General features: G+C 39.7%; 1 protein-coding gene across 2 annotated transcripts; it reads right to left on the reverse strand.

Moving 5' to 3' along the window:
* Nucleotides 1-1,379: 1,379 nt before the first annotated feature.
* LOC139149436 (protein dispatched homolog 1-like) lies at nucleotides 1,380-20,383 on the reverse strand. Of its 2 annotated transcripts, none has more exons than XM_070721204.1 (11): nucleotides 20,213-20,383; nucleotides 14,822-14,881; nucleotides 13,943-14,282; nucleotides 10,463-11,949; nucleotides 7,536-7,772; nucleotides 6,466-6,591; nucleotides 5,913-6,159; nucleotides 5,017-5,141; nucleotides 4,269-4,355; nucleotides 3,630-3,800; nucleotides 1,380-3,298 (listed from the first exon to the last, which is right to left on the reverse strand). In XM_070721204.1, the coding sequence occupies exons 1-11, from the start codon at nucleotides 20,324-20,326 to the stop codon at nucleotides 2,765-2,767; spliced, it is 3,528 nt and encodes a 1,175-aa protein (XP_070577305.1). In that variant the 5' UTR covers nucleotides 20,327-20,383; the 3' UTR covers nucleotides 1,380-2,764. The 2 variants fall into 2 exon arrangements, with proteins under 2 accessions (XP_070577305.1, XP_070577304.1); XM_070721203.1 differs by having other exon boundaries at nucleotides 5,871-6,159; nucleotides 20,213-20,364.
* Nucleotides 20,384-20,686: the final 303 nt, after the last annotated feature.

The raw sequence follows: 20,686 nt of genomic DNA on the forward strand, positions 1-20,686 counted from the left end.
CCCCTCACTCTACAGAAAATTGAAGTTTCAAGTCGATTTTTCCATGACTCGATCCCATTCCTAGCACCAGTACTTGAATCAATGCTTACGCTGTAAGTTGTCTTAAATGGCGGTTTAGCCCTTAAAATATCTACAGGACTTGTAAATAACAAAGAGGTAATTGTTCCCTTTTTGATTAAGAACTGAGAGTCCCGAGAATTACATTGGCGCTGCTATTTTGGCAGTCGAATACTACCTGAGAGGTCGTTCGTTGCGAGTACCGGCCCTTCCGGGCACCCCTGTTGAGAAACACATTTTAACCGATAAGCCATTATTAGTATGACAAAGGATAATCAGGCATGTATAGTCCATAGAAAATGATATCAATACCATAATTTTGAAATATGATCATCATTCATGCTATTCTGGCATTTCATCAGCGTTGAGCTTCCTTTCTGCTTTGCTCTCCAATACTTGTAAAACCACGTCTGTGGAAAAGGTGATCGGTACTCGTTAAATGATAATAAGTACTGCAGAGCGGAAAGAGAGCTCAACCCTGATAAAATATTAAATCGATTTTATTTATAATACTATATTTTAAAAACAATATATGCCATATTGATCTGTGGTGTGATGGTGTCGCATTACTTACTAGTGGTGAAAACGTGGGACAGTGCAGGCTCTGCGAATCGAAAGAATTTGTGTCCGAAAATAGATCTGGCAATACGCATTTCCGTGTGAACCATTGACACGTTCTAATTCGGTTACTTTAACTCAAAGTGAAGCTATTCGCAAAATTGAACGGACCAAACAGTGAAATATCTGTTTTGCAACGTAGAGAAAAAACACCTCTAAAGACTTTTATCTGATCTTATTAAGACGTTTATCTGATCTCAACTCTTGTGAATGGTTCTTAGTTTTGGAATATTCATGGGTAGACATTTTTTACTTAGGCGGCACAACCCCGTGTCAAAATAATTGAAATACCCGAACCAACCCCCTCCCCGGCCCGTGGGGTTAAAACTCGCGGTGTGAGAAGTTTCATTATGTGCACGGTTCACTCTACCCTAGTGATATTTGTGATATGTGAAATGTAAGTCGGTCATCTTTGTAGATAGCAATTATGGCATTTCTTTTTAATGGCACGTGTTTTTCGTAGGTAAACTTGTCACTTCGGCTATGAGCGAACTCCCCCAACGGTCTTCAGTTGCAACTTACCGACTGCTTCACTCAGATCTTTGTCTTCCTCTTCCTGTGTGTATGCGTGTGTGTCCCTTACCATCCGCGTGTTTGTGACAGTCGTTTATCCGGACGTTCTACCGGATCATCCGTTGCCCATCTGTTATATCAAGTGATCCCGAGTTTCTAGAGAACTTTAAAAAATTAACTGAAAACGCGAATTGTTTCGAATAAAACTTGAAGTTTATTCTCAAATAGACTTGATTATTACACAAAAATATAGAACAGTAAGTTATCTTGGATTCAAAAATACCATCATCGCTTCATTCATGTAGTCTCTTATGTAAATATAACGTTCACATGAGGAAGGGAAAGGCACAATATTGCACGCTTAGAATTTTAAAAAAAACACTATTGCCTACCAACGCAAACGTCTGAGTGCTTGAGAAAATAATCATCGCGTTGGATACATACCACTTCCATATAAATCTACATTAAAGTCTTTGTAAATATAGCCTTGTAGAACCTCTTAGAGCATAACCACAAGACAAACCGGTCTTTTCTTTAAAAAAATTACTGACTTGAGAGAAACCTGATCTGACTCATGCAGCAAGGACTGCACGCTTTGGGCAGTAGCTGTAACTTTTGATGCGACTTTGCTTCAGTAATTCGACAGGAAGACACGAGGCAAGAGCGCACGTCTTTACGATCTACTGTGCGTTTATTTCTGGTCATGAGTCAAGTATAAGAACTGAGCAGTTTCCCTCAACCACACATACATGTATATGAGGTCCACCTTGCAAAAGTTGCAGTTACTGGCCCTCCCTCTCAGGGCTGTATTTTTCATAATATATTTTTGTATATTTGTTAGTTTTTCCTGGTTTTGCGTAGCTCACTCGTTTCTCTCGATTCTGAAAGAGACATTTTCGTGAATAAACAAATAAAAAAAAACTCTCGTAAATCTTCAGGAACAACGTCGATCGGCTAAACCTTATTGGTGTTAACACATTTCTGGGGTTATAATCATATTTAATATGTAGAATGTCTTCAATAAAGAATCACGATACATGATATTACTGTACATGTCGGCTAGCATAACCGAGTGGCTATGGATGTCAGGCTTGGGCCCAATGAACACGCTGCAGCACAGTGCCAGTAAGCCTCATAATCCACTGCTGCATACGTAATGTGAGTCTTCATGAATAACAAGTCATATAGAAATTATGCACATTAAATATGATTATTATCCCGGAAATGTGTTGAGTGCCCGGGTATTAACGACCAGATGCAGTCGCCCGAATGAGCGCGTACGACCACAGAGCTGACCCATAATACGGGGCCCTCAGCGACTCGTAAAAAGTGATAATGTGTCAGGATAAAAGGGGCAGTGACGGACTCCCCCGCCCCGAGTGCACCGCCATCCATGACATTTACATGTATAAAACATCCAAGAAATGATTAATTATCCGGCTAAATTATGAAACTTGGCACTTCAGTTCTTTTTTCTGAGAAACGACATGCAAGTAAATTTGCGAAGAACAGGGAAACTGACAGGCTACGAAAGAGTAGGGGTATTTTCTCGAGAGATGTAACTGTCAACAATGCTTCATGAGTAGTCTGCGGGCGGTAGGTATGACGGATACCGTGTTTCGGTGTCTAAAGTCGTTTCCCCTTCGTTTTCATAGGCGCCATGTGACGGACCGACTGCTTTCGAACACATTCGCGCGTGTTTCGGACTGTGAAAACCCTTGCCCTCGCATCGATCGCAGTCGACATCCACTTTATTCCTGCCGATTAACCAATGGTAAATGACGACGAGGGATCCAGTTCGTCCCTGCGGTCCCATGATGCCGAGCATCGTGGTGAACAAACCGAGGGAGAATAGGAGTGAGAAGCCGATGGTACTGAACATGAATATTCCGAACTGCATGAAAAATTTAATTTGCGCGAAAAGCATGAACATGGACGCGCCCAGAGTCGTCGTTGCCCCGGAGACCACCGAGACTCCCACGTGCTCAAGCATGTCGTGTAATCTTCCGAGGCGATCCTCCTTAGGTGACAGGTGGTAACCCTCGGCGAGATGCACGACGTAGTCAACGGCTAAACCCACGATTAGCGACAGATTCAACGATTCCAACAGCTGTGAAGTGAAGAAAAAAAGACAAGATTCGAACTATTGTACGATAGAAGTTTGGAAAAATTACAGTATCTTTGGTCTTGCTCTATATACCACAAAATTTGGCAAACAGAAAGCTACACTGAAATACAATGGAAAACTGTAATGTAAGCCGAAATGTTGCATAGAACTAATGAAGTAGAAAACGTCAGTCGAACTTTTCTCCCTTCTAGTCCAGACTAGAACAACCTATGTATTGAACAAAATGCTCTTTGACACAAAACATTGTAGATCGTCACATTTGGGTACATGTTTGGTATGGTTGTTTATTTCCATTTCTAAGTCAGACGCTTACCCCTAATTTCCAACCGGCGAGAGGAATCACACCAATAACGCAACCTGTCGTCAGCCCGATAGAAAGTGTCGCCATGCCACCGAGAACGATATTCATGGTTGCTATGACAAGAAGAGGGAATGCCAAGGCGATTCCAAGAATAACACCCTGTACAGCCGAATCAGCCAGGGTCTGCGTGAGAAAGAACATCAAGGATTACTCATATGTTGGTTATTGTTGAAAAGGGTGAAATTACCAGAAAACGTACTCCCTGATAAGTAGTCATTCGGCAAACTTTAAAGTCCGTATCATGATTTATCAGATAAGAGATGTGCTTTTTGGAATATCATGAACAATACCGCGGCACAGTAAAAGTCATGCCAAACCCGCTACAACGCGGAATGGACCAACGTTAAAAGATGGAAATGAATACCACCCGACTAGTATAATGAGTGGATGAACAGAAGTCTACTTGAACACACTTTGACGAAACAAAAGCTGTGTTTTATTTGGCGGCCAGAGCGCCAGGGAGATTGTTGAAACTATCTTCTCGACAATAAATTTCTTACTCAAAAGGAGTTTACAAGGCGGTTCATTATAGGTTTAACCGCGTTATTATCCCCGTGACTGGCAATTATGTGAAGAACTCGATATGATTACCTTCTGCACTTTAATCCAGTGCCACAGGTTGAAACCGTCACAAGTACATTGGAATCCATTGGACACAGAGGGCGGCATTTTCTCCATCTGATATAAACGGTAATAGAGGAAAGCTGAATTTAAGCCGTCACAGTCGTTACACAGTATAAGATTTAAGGGACGAGATAGTAAAATCTGTTGGGTCTTAGTGCCCTTTAGGTTTACAAATCGATCGCAAAATTGTGGAATTCGAAAACGTAGCCCGGGACGTAACACCTTTGAAAACAGAGGAACATCTAGCGTCGTTACACGCTTGATTTGTAAGTGAACATGAAGGAAAACTGCTACACATATACATGGTGCAAGATCCGAGATATATGAATATAGTTCAATTTTAATTATTCATGATCTCGAAATTTGCATGAAGTGACATGGTTGAAAACCACCTATATAGTGCATGAAGTACGGGAAAGTATACATAATTATTTATCATCTGTAAAATTTGAATAGTTAGACAATAGTCAACAGAACACTTCGCACAAGTGAATACTTTCATGTTAATATGTAACACTTCGAGCATTAGATGTAAAAATTAGGAAAGGAAAGGAAAACAAACAAACATACGAGCAAAAACAGACATTTTAGCATATTGTTTGGTAGCAACGCTTTATCTGCAAAAGGCATCGTAACCTCAGTTCAAGAGCTTTGCAATAAAAATCAGGTCGAAATTATCACAACTTAAAAGAGAAAATAACTTTTCTCCTTGTACCTCTTTAATGACAAACTCTTCCCAAGCATTAATTATTGGAACACCATCATCATAGCCAATAGTTCCGTACGTCAGGGTCGTGGTCACTTTAAATGCTGCGTACCGAAGCCTTGTTCCATAAACATCTGAGGAAAAGAAAAATGACAGCCACTTTATGAATACACGCGCCGAAAAGTTATTTGTACATACAAGAGAAATCTCTCGACTGCGCAATTGCGCATTTCGAGCCATTTTCTACCCTTTAAAACTTACTGAATCTCGAAAATCCCGCACAAAACACACCAAGCAAATACGGCCCATGTGATGCTGACCCAAGCACATAGTGTAATGACCTGTGAATTTGCTGTTGTCTCTGCCCCCTAAAATGTCAAGTCTGCCCCCTTGATCTTGATAAATGTGGCAGAAATGGCCCCCTCAGTGAACATGCAGAGAAAACACTGACATACTTATGATATATTTTGTCATTCTGTTTGAATGTATTGCAGCGTGTAAATGTTTGACGAAGTATAACAAAAGCGTATAACGAAGAATGTTTTAAGGACAGAATGACTGCCGCTTCTTGGTATACTTATTATTCCGTTGTCTTGTGTCCTGTTTTTATACAGTGCATATGTAATTTCATAGTGTAAGCTTATTATTGTTCTGTCGTTCCTTTTGCGAACCTGATATTTAGGATAAATTTTCCTACTTGTATGGACAAAGATTATATATATATATATATATATATATATATATATATATATATATATATATATATATATATATATATATATATATAGTTATGCTGTATGTTGGGGTTTGAGCTTTCACAGGATACGCAAACTCTAAAATATACTTGATTATTGATCACTCACACATCTCATTTACACTTTGACTGAGAGAACAGTTCATCATACCGTTGTTATCGACAGTTGATAGGGTATCTCTTTCGTCTATTTCTTCTCCAAGAATTTCCCCATACTCGTCATTGTCTGAATTGGCTGTACCGTTATACCCCCTCGTCAACCAATATCCGACTCCCGTCTCGAAGTAACGATAGAATGTGTCGTGTAGCTCGGATGTATTAAATATGTTGGGGTTTGCATCCATCATACTGCGCATTTTGACTTCGGTGATCGGCATACCCCCGTCTAAGTCGACATTCTGTTACGGACAAAAGGAAATAAAGGTAATTTGCCATAGAGTTTTATTTTATTTATTCATAACGCTAATTTTCCTTGTGGCACTGTGAAAATCTATGCATTGATTTAAGTTTAATAAACGACTTAAATAGATCCGCTTTATTGTAAAAATAACAAGAAAATTATTCTATTGCAGGCGTTAAGTGATACTGTACAAAATATATTTACAAGGAGTCCAAAGCAGGTGATACGAGCAGACGACCTGCAGCAAATTTGAAAATCACGTTTGGATCGAATATATAGGCCTACCTGCCAGAATATCACTAACCTGGTAATAGTCGTACATACTATCGATAAAGCAGTCAACTTCTACCTCCCCTGTCACGAGATCTCGAAGTATGTGTAATCTATCGATTTCCTCCTGGGTCAGGTTACGGAGCCTTTGGCAGAAACTCTGAGTGAGCAAAAAAAAGGTCGCTAACCTTTGGAAAAGCAATCTCCGAGTTTATTGGTCACATTTAATTCCTGCTCACTTTTTTGAACATAGTTGTCAACTCTTAGTGTGTACAACGATTCACGAAGCCTCTAAATGGCACGTAAATAGGCTCTTTAGTAAGAATGATGCATTTCCCTTATTTTCTACAAAAAAAACAGCGAATGACCCTTTGCCTGAAATGTCATTTACACCATTAGGTGACCTATTTCACTGCTACAATGGTCACTAAGAACTAGTTTACATCAGGGGTATTTTGACACCGCCAGCATTCAGTGTAGAAAGCTTGATTGATGATGACAACGGTCACATTGCCCTTTGTACTGCCATAGTATTGGAGGGTGAGTCAAGCAATAATGGCAGGTAAAGCAAGATAATATATCAAACCTAAAGCGCGAACCTTAGCCTAGGAAATTTAAATATAAACACATTTTGTAATTCCATACAAACGATCCAAAATAAACACACATATGTGTCATTGTTACAGAGGATATGTTTTATAATGTAAGGAGTAATATATATATATATATATATATATATATATATATATATATATATATATATATATATATATATATATATATTATATATATATATATATATATATATATATATATATATATATATATATATATATATATATATATATATATATGTAGTTTACTTAATGTGTAATAAAGTCCCAATTGACGATACACGGGAGTTTTATTACATTTTGTGGATTTAGTGTGATTAGATATTAGGTAAGTATTACATATAGGGTTGGGTGTTTATACATATTGGGTTAGGTGTTATTACATATTGGGTTAGTATTACATATTGGGTTAATTATCAGAATTATTACATATTGGGGTGATACAGCTGTAAAAAAGGAGCTGTACACCGTGACATAATACTTCACATACCTTCAGAGCCTCTTGACTCGGCGATGGATTGAGATCAAACCCATCATCCCATACTGTGTTGCCCATACACTCGTAGTCTGTGTGGTGACACCGTTCGACGTTCTGGTTCTGAAGACCCCACACTATGTACACATCGGACGTCCTGTAGAGGTCATTGCCTGATGAACTCGGCAAGAAAGATCTGGCGTTCTTCTCCGAATATTTGACGAAGTTGTTACCGTCTTTGAAAACTTGAATCTGCAATAAATATGAGAGCTTAACGCAACGACGTATCTCATTGCGTCTTATCATAGCTTTATCTAAGGGGCAATTTTTATCATTTTATGGTTGCTAGAAAAGGTTTGCGATAAAGAATCCTATCCTGTGACAGTTATTGTTCAAAGTTTTGAAATAATACGGTAAATGTGACTCTCGGCGATAAAAAATTCACAATTAGGACCTATATAATTTACAATTTAGAAAAGGCTTTGGGTAAAAGTGTGGTGGTTTATCTCGTAAAATACACTTAAAGCTCTCTTCACAGAATTGGGGTAACAAATCAAATGCGCGTGAGACGTTCAAGTGCAAGTAGTTGTAAGTTTTCATGTTTTTCCCCAGCCTGACTATTGCCCTTATTATTACTATTAATATTACTATTACTATTATTTATTACTCTCGATAACTCCATAGGTTTTTTACAATAAACCTCTTTTCATGGAGGTCGAGACACATAGAAATAACATTTCCACATAGAAAAAATAGCGTCAAGGACTGAAGCTCCTCAAGTGTGAGGCCAGTTGAAGTAGTTGGTTGTTGGTAAGCACTAATTGACTTGGAGGCATTGGGGAGGGATATAGGATACAAGAGATTTGTGTTAGATACTTTTAATTGTATATGCGGCATGATTCGGCTCATTGATATAAGTTGCATACATTAACACCAATCTGTCCTGATGGAGTACGTGGCGGTTTATTATCAGGCAACTAGTAAAGTGAGTAAGCGCCATTTACTGCATTGGAATGCAGGTGAGCCACCGTAATTTCTCTGTCAGCACTCTAGTGAAAATTGCTTCATTGTGTTTTTCAACATTTACATTTGTAGTATACAAGTGAATTGCATTTTCACATTGATCTGCTTGACCAGAAAATTCGTCAGCCTTTTGCTGAAGTAGGTTTATATCTTCTTGTGTATATTGGCCAACTCTGAGACGATTAAGTAATTCTGCAAAATGTTTATCATCTTTCTGTCGCATAATATCTGTCAGTTCATGCACTGTAAAGTACTCTTTCCAGAGGTTTATTGATAAAGAGCCATATCCCTGGTATAGATCTTTAAAATCCATCCATCCATGACAGGTTTGTGTTGCAACATATCATCTACAGAGACTATTGACACACCACCAGATATCTTTATTACCTTTGATTTCTTGAAGACGGAGATTAATAAAATTGAATAAACTGTTACCAACCATTCTAAGTTCATCAATGATGACAACTGATAAATTCATATATTTTGTTTGTAGAGTGTTTAATTTGTCAGTGTGTAATGGTTTATAACGAAAACCTTGACTTGCTGGTATTTTAAAAGCAGAATGAAATATAGCAGCGAAGCAGCGATGACCAGGTTTCGAGACATCTCGGTGCACAGGCGGGGGGGAAATAAATATGCAAAAAGATGAAAGGCTACAGTAGTATTTGTGAAATTGAGGTAAAAGGTCATCGAGGTAATGTGACATTTCGTCAAAAAAATTGTATCCCATAGTTATCCCTCTATACCAGAAATCAGACCTCTAGCTCTATTGGCTTGCCCAGAATTAGATAAGTGCATGATTAATAAGGTACAGGATATGGCACCATAAGGTCTCCCATCATACCAAATATGAAGGGTGCAGCACTTGTGGTTACTGAGTTATTGCCATATATGTATATTTGGGGTCAAAGGTCATCCAGGCCACATAATTTTTTGTCAAAAAAAAATTATCCCTATATACCGAAAATCAGACCTCTAGCTCTATTGGTTTGCCTAAAATTAGATATGTGCATAATTAATGAGGTACAAGATGGGTCATCATTAGGTGTCCCATCATACCAAATATGAAGGGTGTAGCCCTTGTGGTTACTGAGTTATGGAGAAATATGTATATTTGAGGTCAAAGGTCACCGAGGTCACGTGACATTGTGTCAAAAAAAAATTGTATCCCATAGTTGTCCCTATATACCAAAAATCAGACCTCTAGCTCTATTATTAAGCCCAGAATTAGGTATGTGCATAATTAATGAGGTACAGGAAGTGGCTGGTTATGTGACATTTTGCTTTGATTCCATAGTTATCCCTATGTACCAAAAACACATTGAAGTTGACAGCCAGTTAATTGGCCCAACCAGTTTATCACATGACAAATGGACACGCAGACGGAAGTTTATTGGCCAAATCTTGACAGAAAGAAGTAAAAGTTGACGCCACCATACTGGTTTTCAATTTTAATAGCTCCTCAGTATATATAACTGAGGAGCTAAAAACTTTGTGTGTCAATTGCAAAGTCTCGTTCTACTCCTCAAAGCATGTTGAAACACTGTTTAGCTGTCGACACAGCGTCTTTAAATGTAAACTGCACTTACATTTGAATTCTTTTTCGGACTAGAAAACACTTGTTCCCAATAACAATGCCGTCTATTCGTCTACTCATGTACAGGCTGAGTTGACAGGCTAAATACCTTGTACCTCAACATGCTTTTGGGGGTAGAACAAGAAACTGTTGTTGATATTAAAGACAAATATAGTGAAAACTAATAATCAAAAGTTACAGCTACTGGGCCTTTAAACGTACCTCGTCACAATTGAATAGGTGGGAGGTTGTTGTGCTCAATAAACATGATATGATGGTTGCCAATAATAAAAATCATAGGAGAAATAGTTGGCAATATCTAAATTTAAAGAGTTGTTCTCACCGGCTCTTCCTGTGGCCCAAGTTTAGATGCAAAGTGCAAAAACACCGATACCATCGCAATGAAGACGAAGATGATGACCCAGCGGAATATTTTATGTGTGACAAATCTGTAGTAGGGACCCATGAAGAAGCGTACTACGATGTTTTTCTTCTTCTGTGTCGGTTGGTCCAAATCTTCCTTGCTCGCCGAATTGGAACGACTTTTGGCGCACGGTTTGCAACAGCACCAGACGCAGTCGCTCCAGTGATTGTGGTGCATGATGACAACGTTTGGTAAAAAAGTTATGACTGTGAAGTAGTTAACGAGAACGAGGATCCCGGCGAAGATACCGAATGTCTTCACTCCGAGCAGAGGGGAAAAGGCGTTGACAAAGAAAGCCATGGCGGTCGTCAGTGACGTAACAAGCATGGTTACCGACGAGCGGCGGTATGCATCCGAAAGACGATGCTCGAGGCTTGGATAAGCTTCAAAACTTGTAGCCCTCCACGTGTCCATGAACACAAACACGTCATCGGCGCCGATTCCAAGGATGATGAATATGGAGAGGATGTGAAACGTTCCGAAGAAGCGGAAATCGAGGGCGTACCTGTAGATGAGGTTTGTGCCGCAAAAAGAAGTTATTATTCCGAGGACTCCGAAGCTGGTCACCCACAACGAACGGGTCTGAAACCACATGAAGCCAAATATGAAAGAGATGCTTCCCCCGACGAGGATGATGTCATATATCACCTGACTGTCCAGAGCATCTCTCCACAGCTGTGCGTTGTAGTACATAATATCAAGTCCCCCGTAACCCTTTGACAATTCTTCCAGGCGAGAAAAGTACGCGTCCGTCAGGAATGTAGCCAGCATTTTATCCATTTCGCTCTCCGTATGATTGCCTGCGAGAGGTAGACCTAGCGATATGAAGGAGCGAGTAATCGAAGTCGTTGCTAAATTGTTATTGACGTCGAGTTCAAAGTCCTTGCCGAGATGGTAGTGTAGGGCTTCCTTTAAGATGGGTGAATTGTCTGCAGCATGAAGCACTCCCGGAATATTTTCAAAGCCCGTATCGTTAAATACTGAGTCAATTGATGCATAGGTACCATCAAAAAATCTAATTATTGAAGTTGGCTTCATGCAACGCCCACTGTCGTCCAACTGGCAATAGTCTTCGTAGCCGGTCTGACTGACTAAACCATCCTCCAAGTTCTGGATCACCGTCAGGTATTCCTTAGTGAACACATTACCGCCTGGTTTTTCGTAAATTAGTAGGATCGGTTGAGCCCGTTCCGTGCGCTCCCCGCCTGAATCTAAACTGTCCACCTTGTGCGAATATTTTGTGAAGTTTTGGTCCCGTCCTTCCCAGGCAACATAGCGTAGCCACAGGTCGTCGTCCCTGAGTTGAAGAGGCAAATCAGCAAAGACGGTCGGGAACACGCTCTGCCCCAACAACACCAGAAGTAGAGTTACCACCATAAACGAGAGGTTGAAGCACAGTGTAATAGCTGGAAGGAAGCAGATCAATTGTTCGATTTGTGGATTCACTTCGAGAAATGGCACGTATAGGCCCGCAAGCTGTCCAACGTACTGGGCGAATTATGACATACACAATCCCCATATGAGATATCAAACATCTCGAAAAATTGAAATTTAAAATCGACCTTGAATGACATTGAAAAATCTTACCAAACATAACAGATACACACTCCAGTTTCGACCATTACGAAATGGACGAGTATACGTGTATATGCCAGACACTACGGATACATTTTGCATCATGCATACGTAAAAACCTACCTACGTACCTACCTAACTACATACATACATACATAACAATAACTGTTTATAAATGTACATAAGCCCATACATACATACATACATACTTCCATACATCTACCTAACTACATACATACATACATAACAATAACTGTGAATAAATGTACATAAGCCCATACATACATACATACATACATACATACATACATACTTCCTTCCATACATAATAATATCTGTGAATAAACCCCTACTTATATAAATGCACAGTGGAACAGACACACATCATGCACCTATGAGCTTTCGCGGGTTCAGAGTACACTTGGAGGTCACAAAGACTAGTTTATCCACCGGCAAACTAAGAATAAATAGTCCAATAAATGATACTAATATCATAACTATGAAATATTATGAAATCTTAATGTTATCATTAAAACCGTTTTGGTATTGCATCAGGGTGGAGCTTCATTCCTGTCAAGCAATACTATAAAATCTTTGAAATCGTTTGAATTATGCTCGACAGCCAATATTGGCACTGCGGAATTAGGACGCGCGGCACACTAGATGTCAAGTAATATATATTATTCGTACACATTTATTTATTTATCAAGTATTGCCAGGCAGAAAATAAGCTAAACCCTGATGCAATATCAAAACTTTTATCGATTATATTAATATTTCATAATATGTCATAATACATGCAATTTCATAATATGTATAAAGGACATTAATATCATATTTCCTAGACTTTATTCCTGGTTCGCCCATGGTTTCACAAGCTTTCACTTGTGAGCTCGCTGACCATTCTGCTGGAATCACCGACAGTAGAGCAGCTTCCGCTCCACTGCCTATTTTTTGAAATATACACAGAGAGGATGACTTCGGTCCACTAAACAACTACAGTAGCGCCTACAGTTTGTATGCAGGAGGAATAAATTATATTAGGCCTAAATTCACAGTCAATGCAAATTCGGTATTCGCGCAATGTTCCCTGACATTATTGAACACGTGCATAAGACCAGGTCAGTTTGACCAACATATTACAGGAAACATACTCGATATATATGTATGGGGCAATTTGCTTCTGATTGCTGCGAATCATCAATAGACAGTGGCTTTCAAAGGATCCTAGGACTATTGTCTGGTAGATAAGACAGACACTGAAAGGGTTCATTTGTGGCAGTTATTTATAGGGTCTAGAGACAAATGACTTGGCATTTTATACACAGTTTGTTTCCTTTCAATTATCTGTTGCTTAGAAGCATTTCGCGTGCACTCGCGAGGCCATATCAATAAAATTCTGTTCGTCTGAAACAGCGAAATCCTGATGTATCCTAGGAAATAAAAGGAAAGGTCCACAGGTGTATAACGTGGAGCTAAACATTGTGCGGCATTGCTGTGTGTTTGCTGAACGTGATAAATCAACTATAAATATCGACAAGTATGACAAGCCATACAAACAAGCCTCATTTATTAAAGTTTGCTTTACATTTAAGTGTGGGTCATTTATCATTACAAAACGTCTCGGTTGATTCTTGTACTAAATATCAGAACTCCAATGGCACCGATCTTGAAAGGATTCCGAGGTAGCCTTGAAAGTGTTATATAAAAAGCTCTCAATATGGCTGACCGTTACGTTTGATGCCCAGAAAACGAATTATTGTCTCAAATCATGGTTTGACGCTGGAAGGCAATAATGAGGTTTATTATCTGACCAATACTCACCAAATGCAGTATTAGGATACTTGACAATTAATTTACACAAGGCCAGAGGTTTCTTTACAGCAACACGTTTCGTTGGCTTGTCTTCCGCTTCTTCTCCATGTTCAACGTGTCCCCGGCTTTCTACGATACGAGTGTTCTTGACAATGTCGTCTCTCGGTACCCAAGGATTCCCAAAGCCGTTCATCTCCGTTTCCGCGTGGAAGGCACTCCCCGGTCGGGATATGCTTGACAGCTCCATGCCGCCGGCTTGAGTCTCGTTGTGGTTGTGAGGCGACAGCGTCGACGACATCTTGCCCCAGTGGCTTCTCTGCCGTTGTTGGTGTGGTCGTCTGGCGCTTATCTGTAGCCGGTAAAAATATAACGTAGTTTCGGGTTGCCTCTACATATATCCCGATTCTACTTTTATATATCCGATCGCGATGATGGCAGGTTTTCTCTTATTTAAACATATAGTTGAGTAGAGAGAAATTGCCCGTCGAAATCTCGGCCATATTTGTACACAGGCAAATTAACATTTCAATAGACGCGAAAAACAATTACGCCAACAATAGCTTGCATAAGCAAGGAAATGCTACAGAAGGTTAGAAATCGATGGTATAATAGCCTATGGCACGTTGAACAAAGTCATGATATGACTTATACCGCTTTCACAGCAACAAATAACACACGAAAATACGAAAGAGAGGGTGCACCCGCATGCCGGTTGCCGGTTTTCTCGCATTCGATTATACGGCAGATGTCAACAGCCCGGAACGAGTTATTGCGCATGTCAAAGGGCTGCCGTGCATTCGATTGGCAGTTTACCTGTACAGATCCGCAAAACAGTCATAAATTACTAAGGCTATTTTTAGCGGTTTACGAACGTAATTACGTACTTACCCGACCAGGAAGGAACGGCACATATACTTCGTCTTCTTTGACGGCATACTGACACGAACACTGCAGTGAAACCGAGAATTCATTCTGTAAGCGATCTTTTTGACGGCCTAGTCGTAAGTTAACTTAAGGTGAAGTCTACGAATTACGTCAAAATTAAGTTGTGGTGTCATTTTCTTGAAACTTTGCACAAATATTCTTGGAAGTTGTGCAAGTGCAAAAATGAAATAAAAAATGGGGGTCACCAAGCTCGTTTCCATGGAAACGGACGTTAAAATGGCGTCGTTAGAAATAAATAAAAATGATATAATTCACTTAAACTAAAGAAAGCAATTATAAAAAGCCTAACAAATGAGTTAATTTTAATAAATACCAAGACTTAAGATCCATATCTATCGAATGTATAGTTTTCATGATGTTTGTAAAGAATTTTTTACATAAGTATCGATTACAAAATGACGATATCGAAATTATATCACAACATAATTTTCGAACTTTCTTCCTGTCGCTCTGAATGGTCAGAATGGTGTCATTTTGACCAAACTTGGCGAATAACATCCTGACATGATACCATTTTGTTTACACTTTTAATAAAAGGGTGTCACCACGCTACTTTTTACAATATCTCCAGGTGAATGGGTAATATGCGCCATGTAAATGGGAGAGAAATGTTAATTTTGTCGCTCATATTGAATAAAAACCAGCTTCCTAGGGGGTCAAAATATGACAAGGTTATAGGTCACATGTATGTCTAAGAGACTAGGTCAAAAAATTAGGTAAAAGCTAATTTCAACAATGACAGGTGATGTTAAATACATGAGCAACAAAATAACCCATTTGTGGCAGGCTGGAGTTAAATCTGCGCAGAAACGTTCTAAAGCGTGTGCGCGTCCGAATTCGTCGCACTTTACCTTAAGAACATGTCACGGTTCCGTGAACATGTGAACCAATGCCTTTCAACCTGTTCTTAGGGACTGCAGTGTATATATGAGGGACAGACGAGGCACTTCATATACAGTGGGTTTACGACATATATAGAAGAGCCATAAGCTAATCATATATTCTCATTTTCATATCTGCATTATGCATGCATGGTATTCACTGATAAGGCACGTTTATTGGCCACATGACATTTGGTGATCGTTTTCTTGTTTTGTTTTCCTCGACACTTTGGTTAGAGGCGAATTCAGCAGTTATCTACTTGTTATCACATGTTCAGACAGAATAAAGCCATTTTCGTATTCTGTTTTATACACTTTTCGGTCAATTTTGTTGGGTTTGACCCCCTAAAAAAAACAATGATTGTCAAATTGACTACTCTTAAAACGCCTGTTTTCTAAAAGTCAACCCCCGTGATTTTCGCCGCCGCCGCCCTTAAATAACGAATGCTCCCTTACAAGATTCAACATATTAGCCTATACCTGAAATATCCTCGGTACTCAAAGATGTTCAAATTTTTTTGTCGGCAAGATCGCATCGTAGGCGGAGAACGGCAGCTATTATGTTTGTTTACTTTGTTTACTATCAAATTGCAAATGTAGTTCGGGAACACTCCAAAACTGATGACGTTTATCGTGCATATCTCGACGTTTACCGTAAAATATCACACCTTAAATTTTACGGTGAATGTCACCAGGATGGATATGGGCATTGGTATATGACAAATCGCGAATATAGCACGGTTACTTTCACTTCTTGGCCAACCAGATAGCTGTATTTGGTTCATAAATATACTGGTATGATATAATTCTTTCAAATTTGATGAAAATCGGATGTAGAGATGGCGACATTTCCACTTGTGCTTGTTCTTTGCTGTTCTCTAAATAGCAAGATACCTGATAGTCGCCTCACTCAATACTATCAGCTAACAAGAACAGAAAAGAACACTCAAAGGTGGAAACGTCATCATCTCTACATCTGATTTTAATCATATTGGATAGCTGTTGAAAACTATTCCTTCAATCACAGGCCCTACAGCATTTGCAAAGGGCCGTGTTTCAATGGATCGTCACGAAGTTCTCGCAAGGGGGCGTACATCATCGAGCGCCATCACGTCGAAGTCGCAGCATACAGCAGGCAATGCTGTCCAAAGCTATGACATAATTTCATCATCGGACTTGCAATATTATCACGGCCATGTCCCATTACGTCCTATGACCTTAAGACGACAAAAATTTTCCCATCGTACGTCACGAGTGCCAGTTACGACACGATTGTTGTATTATTTTGATCACCATGTGTTTTGATCGTCTTGTCACCAAAATTCATTTCATTGAGGCGCATTTTAATACAGTTGAAAATCAATAAGGCAGATTATGTCACTCGCAGTGTTTGCCGTGGAATTTCAAAAGGGACGGCGTCTCACACTGTACACATCTCATTATGTTAAGGCAATATGCACCTCAAAGTGAAAGACTTAAAGTTTTGCGTAAACTTTCCTCAATAAAACTTTCAACCATTCTCTCAACAAATCAAGATTAGAAATCAGGGGTCACCGTGCAAATTTTGGTCCTAGAGAAACAAATTACTTGCAGTATTTGACATTTACAGTGATTTGACATTCAAAATGGCAGCCATCTCATCGTTAACTCTATTGGGAAAATGAAACTTTTGATTTTCGGAAAACTAAGATGGTGAAAAAAAATTCTTACTCCAAGAGCTTTAAAATGAGCCCCCGTAAGTGGAATATCAGAAAAGGATTGTAAAAGTTTGGAAGTCCAAATATATGTCCCCGAGGTAATGACATTCTAGAGTTGGCATTAGGCGTGCAAGCACTGCAGTCGCCAATTTTGGAACTGCACTATGCGTTACGTCATTTTTGCATCACGGTTTCTCATATTATTTTGGTAGACATTCCACGCAATAGCCTCTCAGTTTTAAGCAAAATTTGCAATTTTGACAGCGGCAAACTTTGAATTCGGAATACTTCATTCCACCGAAAGGACAAGGATGGAAGGTAATTTGTTTATCATGAAAAGTACTCACTGAAGCCCAACGTATGTTGACTGCCCTTGGTATCTACACTGCAATATCCATCGTCTTTTCATGCTTTGCACGTGTATCCGAAAATCGAATCTAGGAAGTTTCCTCCTCTAGATGCCATGTCCTCTAACCCACTTGAGTATTTATTCATGCATTATTCTCACGAAGTCTCAAATACTTGTTCGTATCCCCATCATTCCATTTGTATTCTGGCGAGATTGCGCATGATCTCAGACTGAAAGTGGAGCGGCCCAGGTTGCGCTGATAACCTTAGAATAGGCTTACAATTAGAGCACGTTTTGAAACTGCAAACTAATTGCAAAGCGTCTTTCATATCTTTTGTACTGGACTTTTTTATTTCGTTCGCATAGTAGACCTGCGCTTAAACTATTCAAAGCTTAAAGCTACTGGCTACCCCTACTGTTTTACCCATTGTTACGAGGCTGTCCAAGGCATTATTCGCTGACGGTGGAAAGCGCGTAAAAGGGGTTAATGGGCAATGTGCCACAAGAGTTTGTAACCAATTGCTTGTCGTGGGAATTTTGATTTGGCGTCAACCAAAAGAAATTCCACGCGGCTACGAAGAATAAACCGACCACACAATGTGGTGTCAGTCCTAGGTTTTGCATTCAGCGGCCATGCACACTGTCTAAACTCGAAAGCTATTTGAAGCACAACGGGAACATGTCCAGCAGATATTTCGACGCCGGCGCCAAGTTCATGTTTTATACATACAGTCATAGACAGCAAAAACAAACAAAAAACCCACAAAAAGTCTATAATTAAATTTCACCCTTACATACAGATAATATGCAAAACGTCTTTATATTACTGCTCTCAATTTGAAGTGCATAGATTCAACATAGAAATTATGTGTATGGACCTCAAATTCAAATTACCGCCATGCATCGACTGAGAAATCCTGTCAAATGGGCAGACTTTTACAAGATCAAGTTCCAAAGTGGATGCCAGGCTTCACAGGACAATTTTCTCAAAATGTAGACATCAATACAAGTGAACCTGTTGAAAGCGTGACTGCATAAATTTGATAAGGTAGAACGCGCCTCGTGGACAGAAATTTGGGCTTTCAAATGTTATCAATTCTCTTCTGATCTACATCTTGTACCGTCCTAGTTTTCCAAAAATCGAAAATAATTTTTTTTCCCCATAGAGTAAACACAGGGATAGTGGCCATTTTGAATTTCAATTATCGAGAAATCTTAGATAATCTCGCTAGTACCAAATTTTGCACAGTGATCCCTGATTTTTATTCTTACTTTGGCAAAAAAATGATCGAAAGTTTCATTGAGGAAAGTTTGAGCAAAAGTTTAGGCCTAAGTCTTTCACTTTCGAGGCGCATATTTGCGTGGAAGCAGCTGCGTATGCCTTGAGTTTCAATAACACGTTCTTCACACAATATGGTGAGGTTTGCCTGAGTAAATTCCTTTTCTGATTACGAGAATGCAATATGACGCTGACAATAAGGGTCATCCCTGCATGCCAACTACGTCACAGGGATATACAACTTGAAAGAGTGGCCGGCCAGGCTTGTATGGAACCACACCGTTGGGCAATATGGGTCACGCACTTACTACGACGGCGTTTATACCCGCCTATAAATCGTTCGGTCACCCCAAAAACATGTTATGAATTTTCCGTAGCCTGTTTACTTATAGATTTACAACATTTGTGCTCGGTGGTGGAACCCTCTTTCACCTTGCAACGATGCCAAGATGACAAAATTATCACCGACTGTAATTTGAGAAACGTTCAGATTTATTAAGCAACTTGACAGGGTGAGGGAGTCGAATATTGACAGGGTTTTTGACGTAACTTTACCACCACCTCTACAACCACCACCAACATACATTTCAAACGTTTCCAATTGGATGGTAAACGACCATACACTATACACGGAAAGAACGAAAGGGAGACTCAGAGGTGTTGCTGTGTGTGACAGTAAAGGGTTAGTTCGGCGGTCGATGGCCTGGTGTCACATGTGACTTTCGGCATAGGATATCGTCAATATAAGCTTAGTACATATAACTTACTCACATTTGATAAAATTTTAGTCAGCTTGGAGCGAAGGGTCATGTCGATCCAGGCGACTTGTACCCGAAGCCTTATATTAAATAAATTCAAATTGCGAATCAGCCTAGACTACGAGCCCCGGCCCCTCTATGTAAGGATCCGATGAACGGGTGTTCGTCAAATATATCGATGTCTCGTAACCGTAATTTCACGTTGAAGTGACCGTTATCAAAATACGTACGCAGGATTTCGTACATACTTCTTTCTGAGACAGTGCCCTGCAGTGAAAGTATTTGCGACTTCAATTTAATGTCGTCAAAGATCTCTCTGTGCCGAACAACAAAAATGGAATGAGAAAGTGCATGTACACAGTACACTTACCTCTCCACGTATAGGCCGGCTGTACGCAAGTTTCGACGCTGTCCTCCCTCGCCGGAATCCGACAGCCACCCCTCCGCTTTTCTCCCTGCGAAGACGTGTCCATGGTTCATTCATAGCGGTAGTTCAAAACCGTCGTTCTGTAATGTAGCCTATGCGCGAGCACTTTTTCAGAAGAGCCAACGACCTATCTGTTATGTGAAATCGAGATCACCTTATGACCCCGCTACTGAAGTTTGACGCGTTACGATTGAAAGCGGCGTAGGTAGTAGGTCGCGTTACTACGTGAGTACGCATATATTTTTATATAGCAGCCGCCATTTCTGGCCTTGCAACATTTTATTTAAAAAATAATAATTTTACGTAAAATGTCAAGGGAAGTGTTTTCTTACACGTTCGCGCTTCCTGAAGCTATTTTTAGGGAAGGATAATTAGATTAAGGGACGGACAATAAGATCTTGGGAGGGTGGTCACAAT

Source organism: Ptychodera flava, chromosome 14 (assembly GCF_041260155.1).
Source record: "Ptychodera flava strain L36383 chromosome 14, AS_Pfla_20210202, whole genome shotgun sequence".
In the NCBI taxonomy this organism is placed as follows: domain Eukaryota; kingdom Metazoa; phylum Hemichordata; class Enteropneusta; family Ptychoderidae; genus Ptychodera; species Ptychodera flava.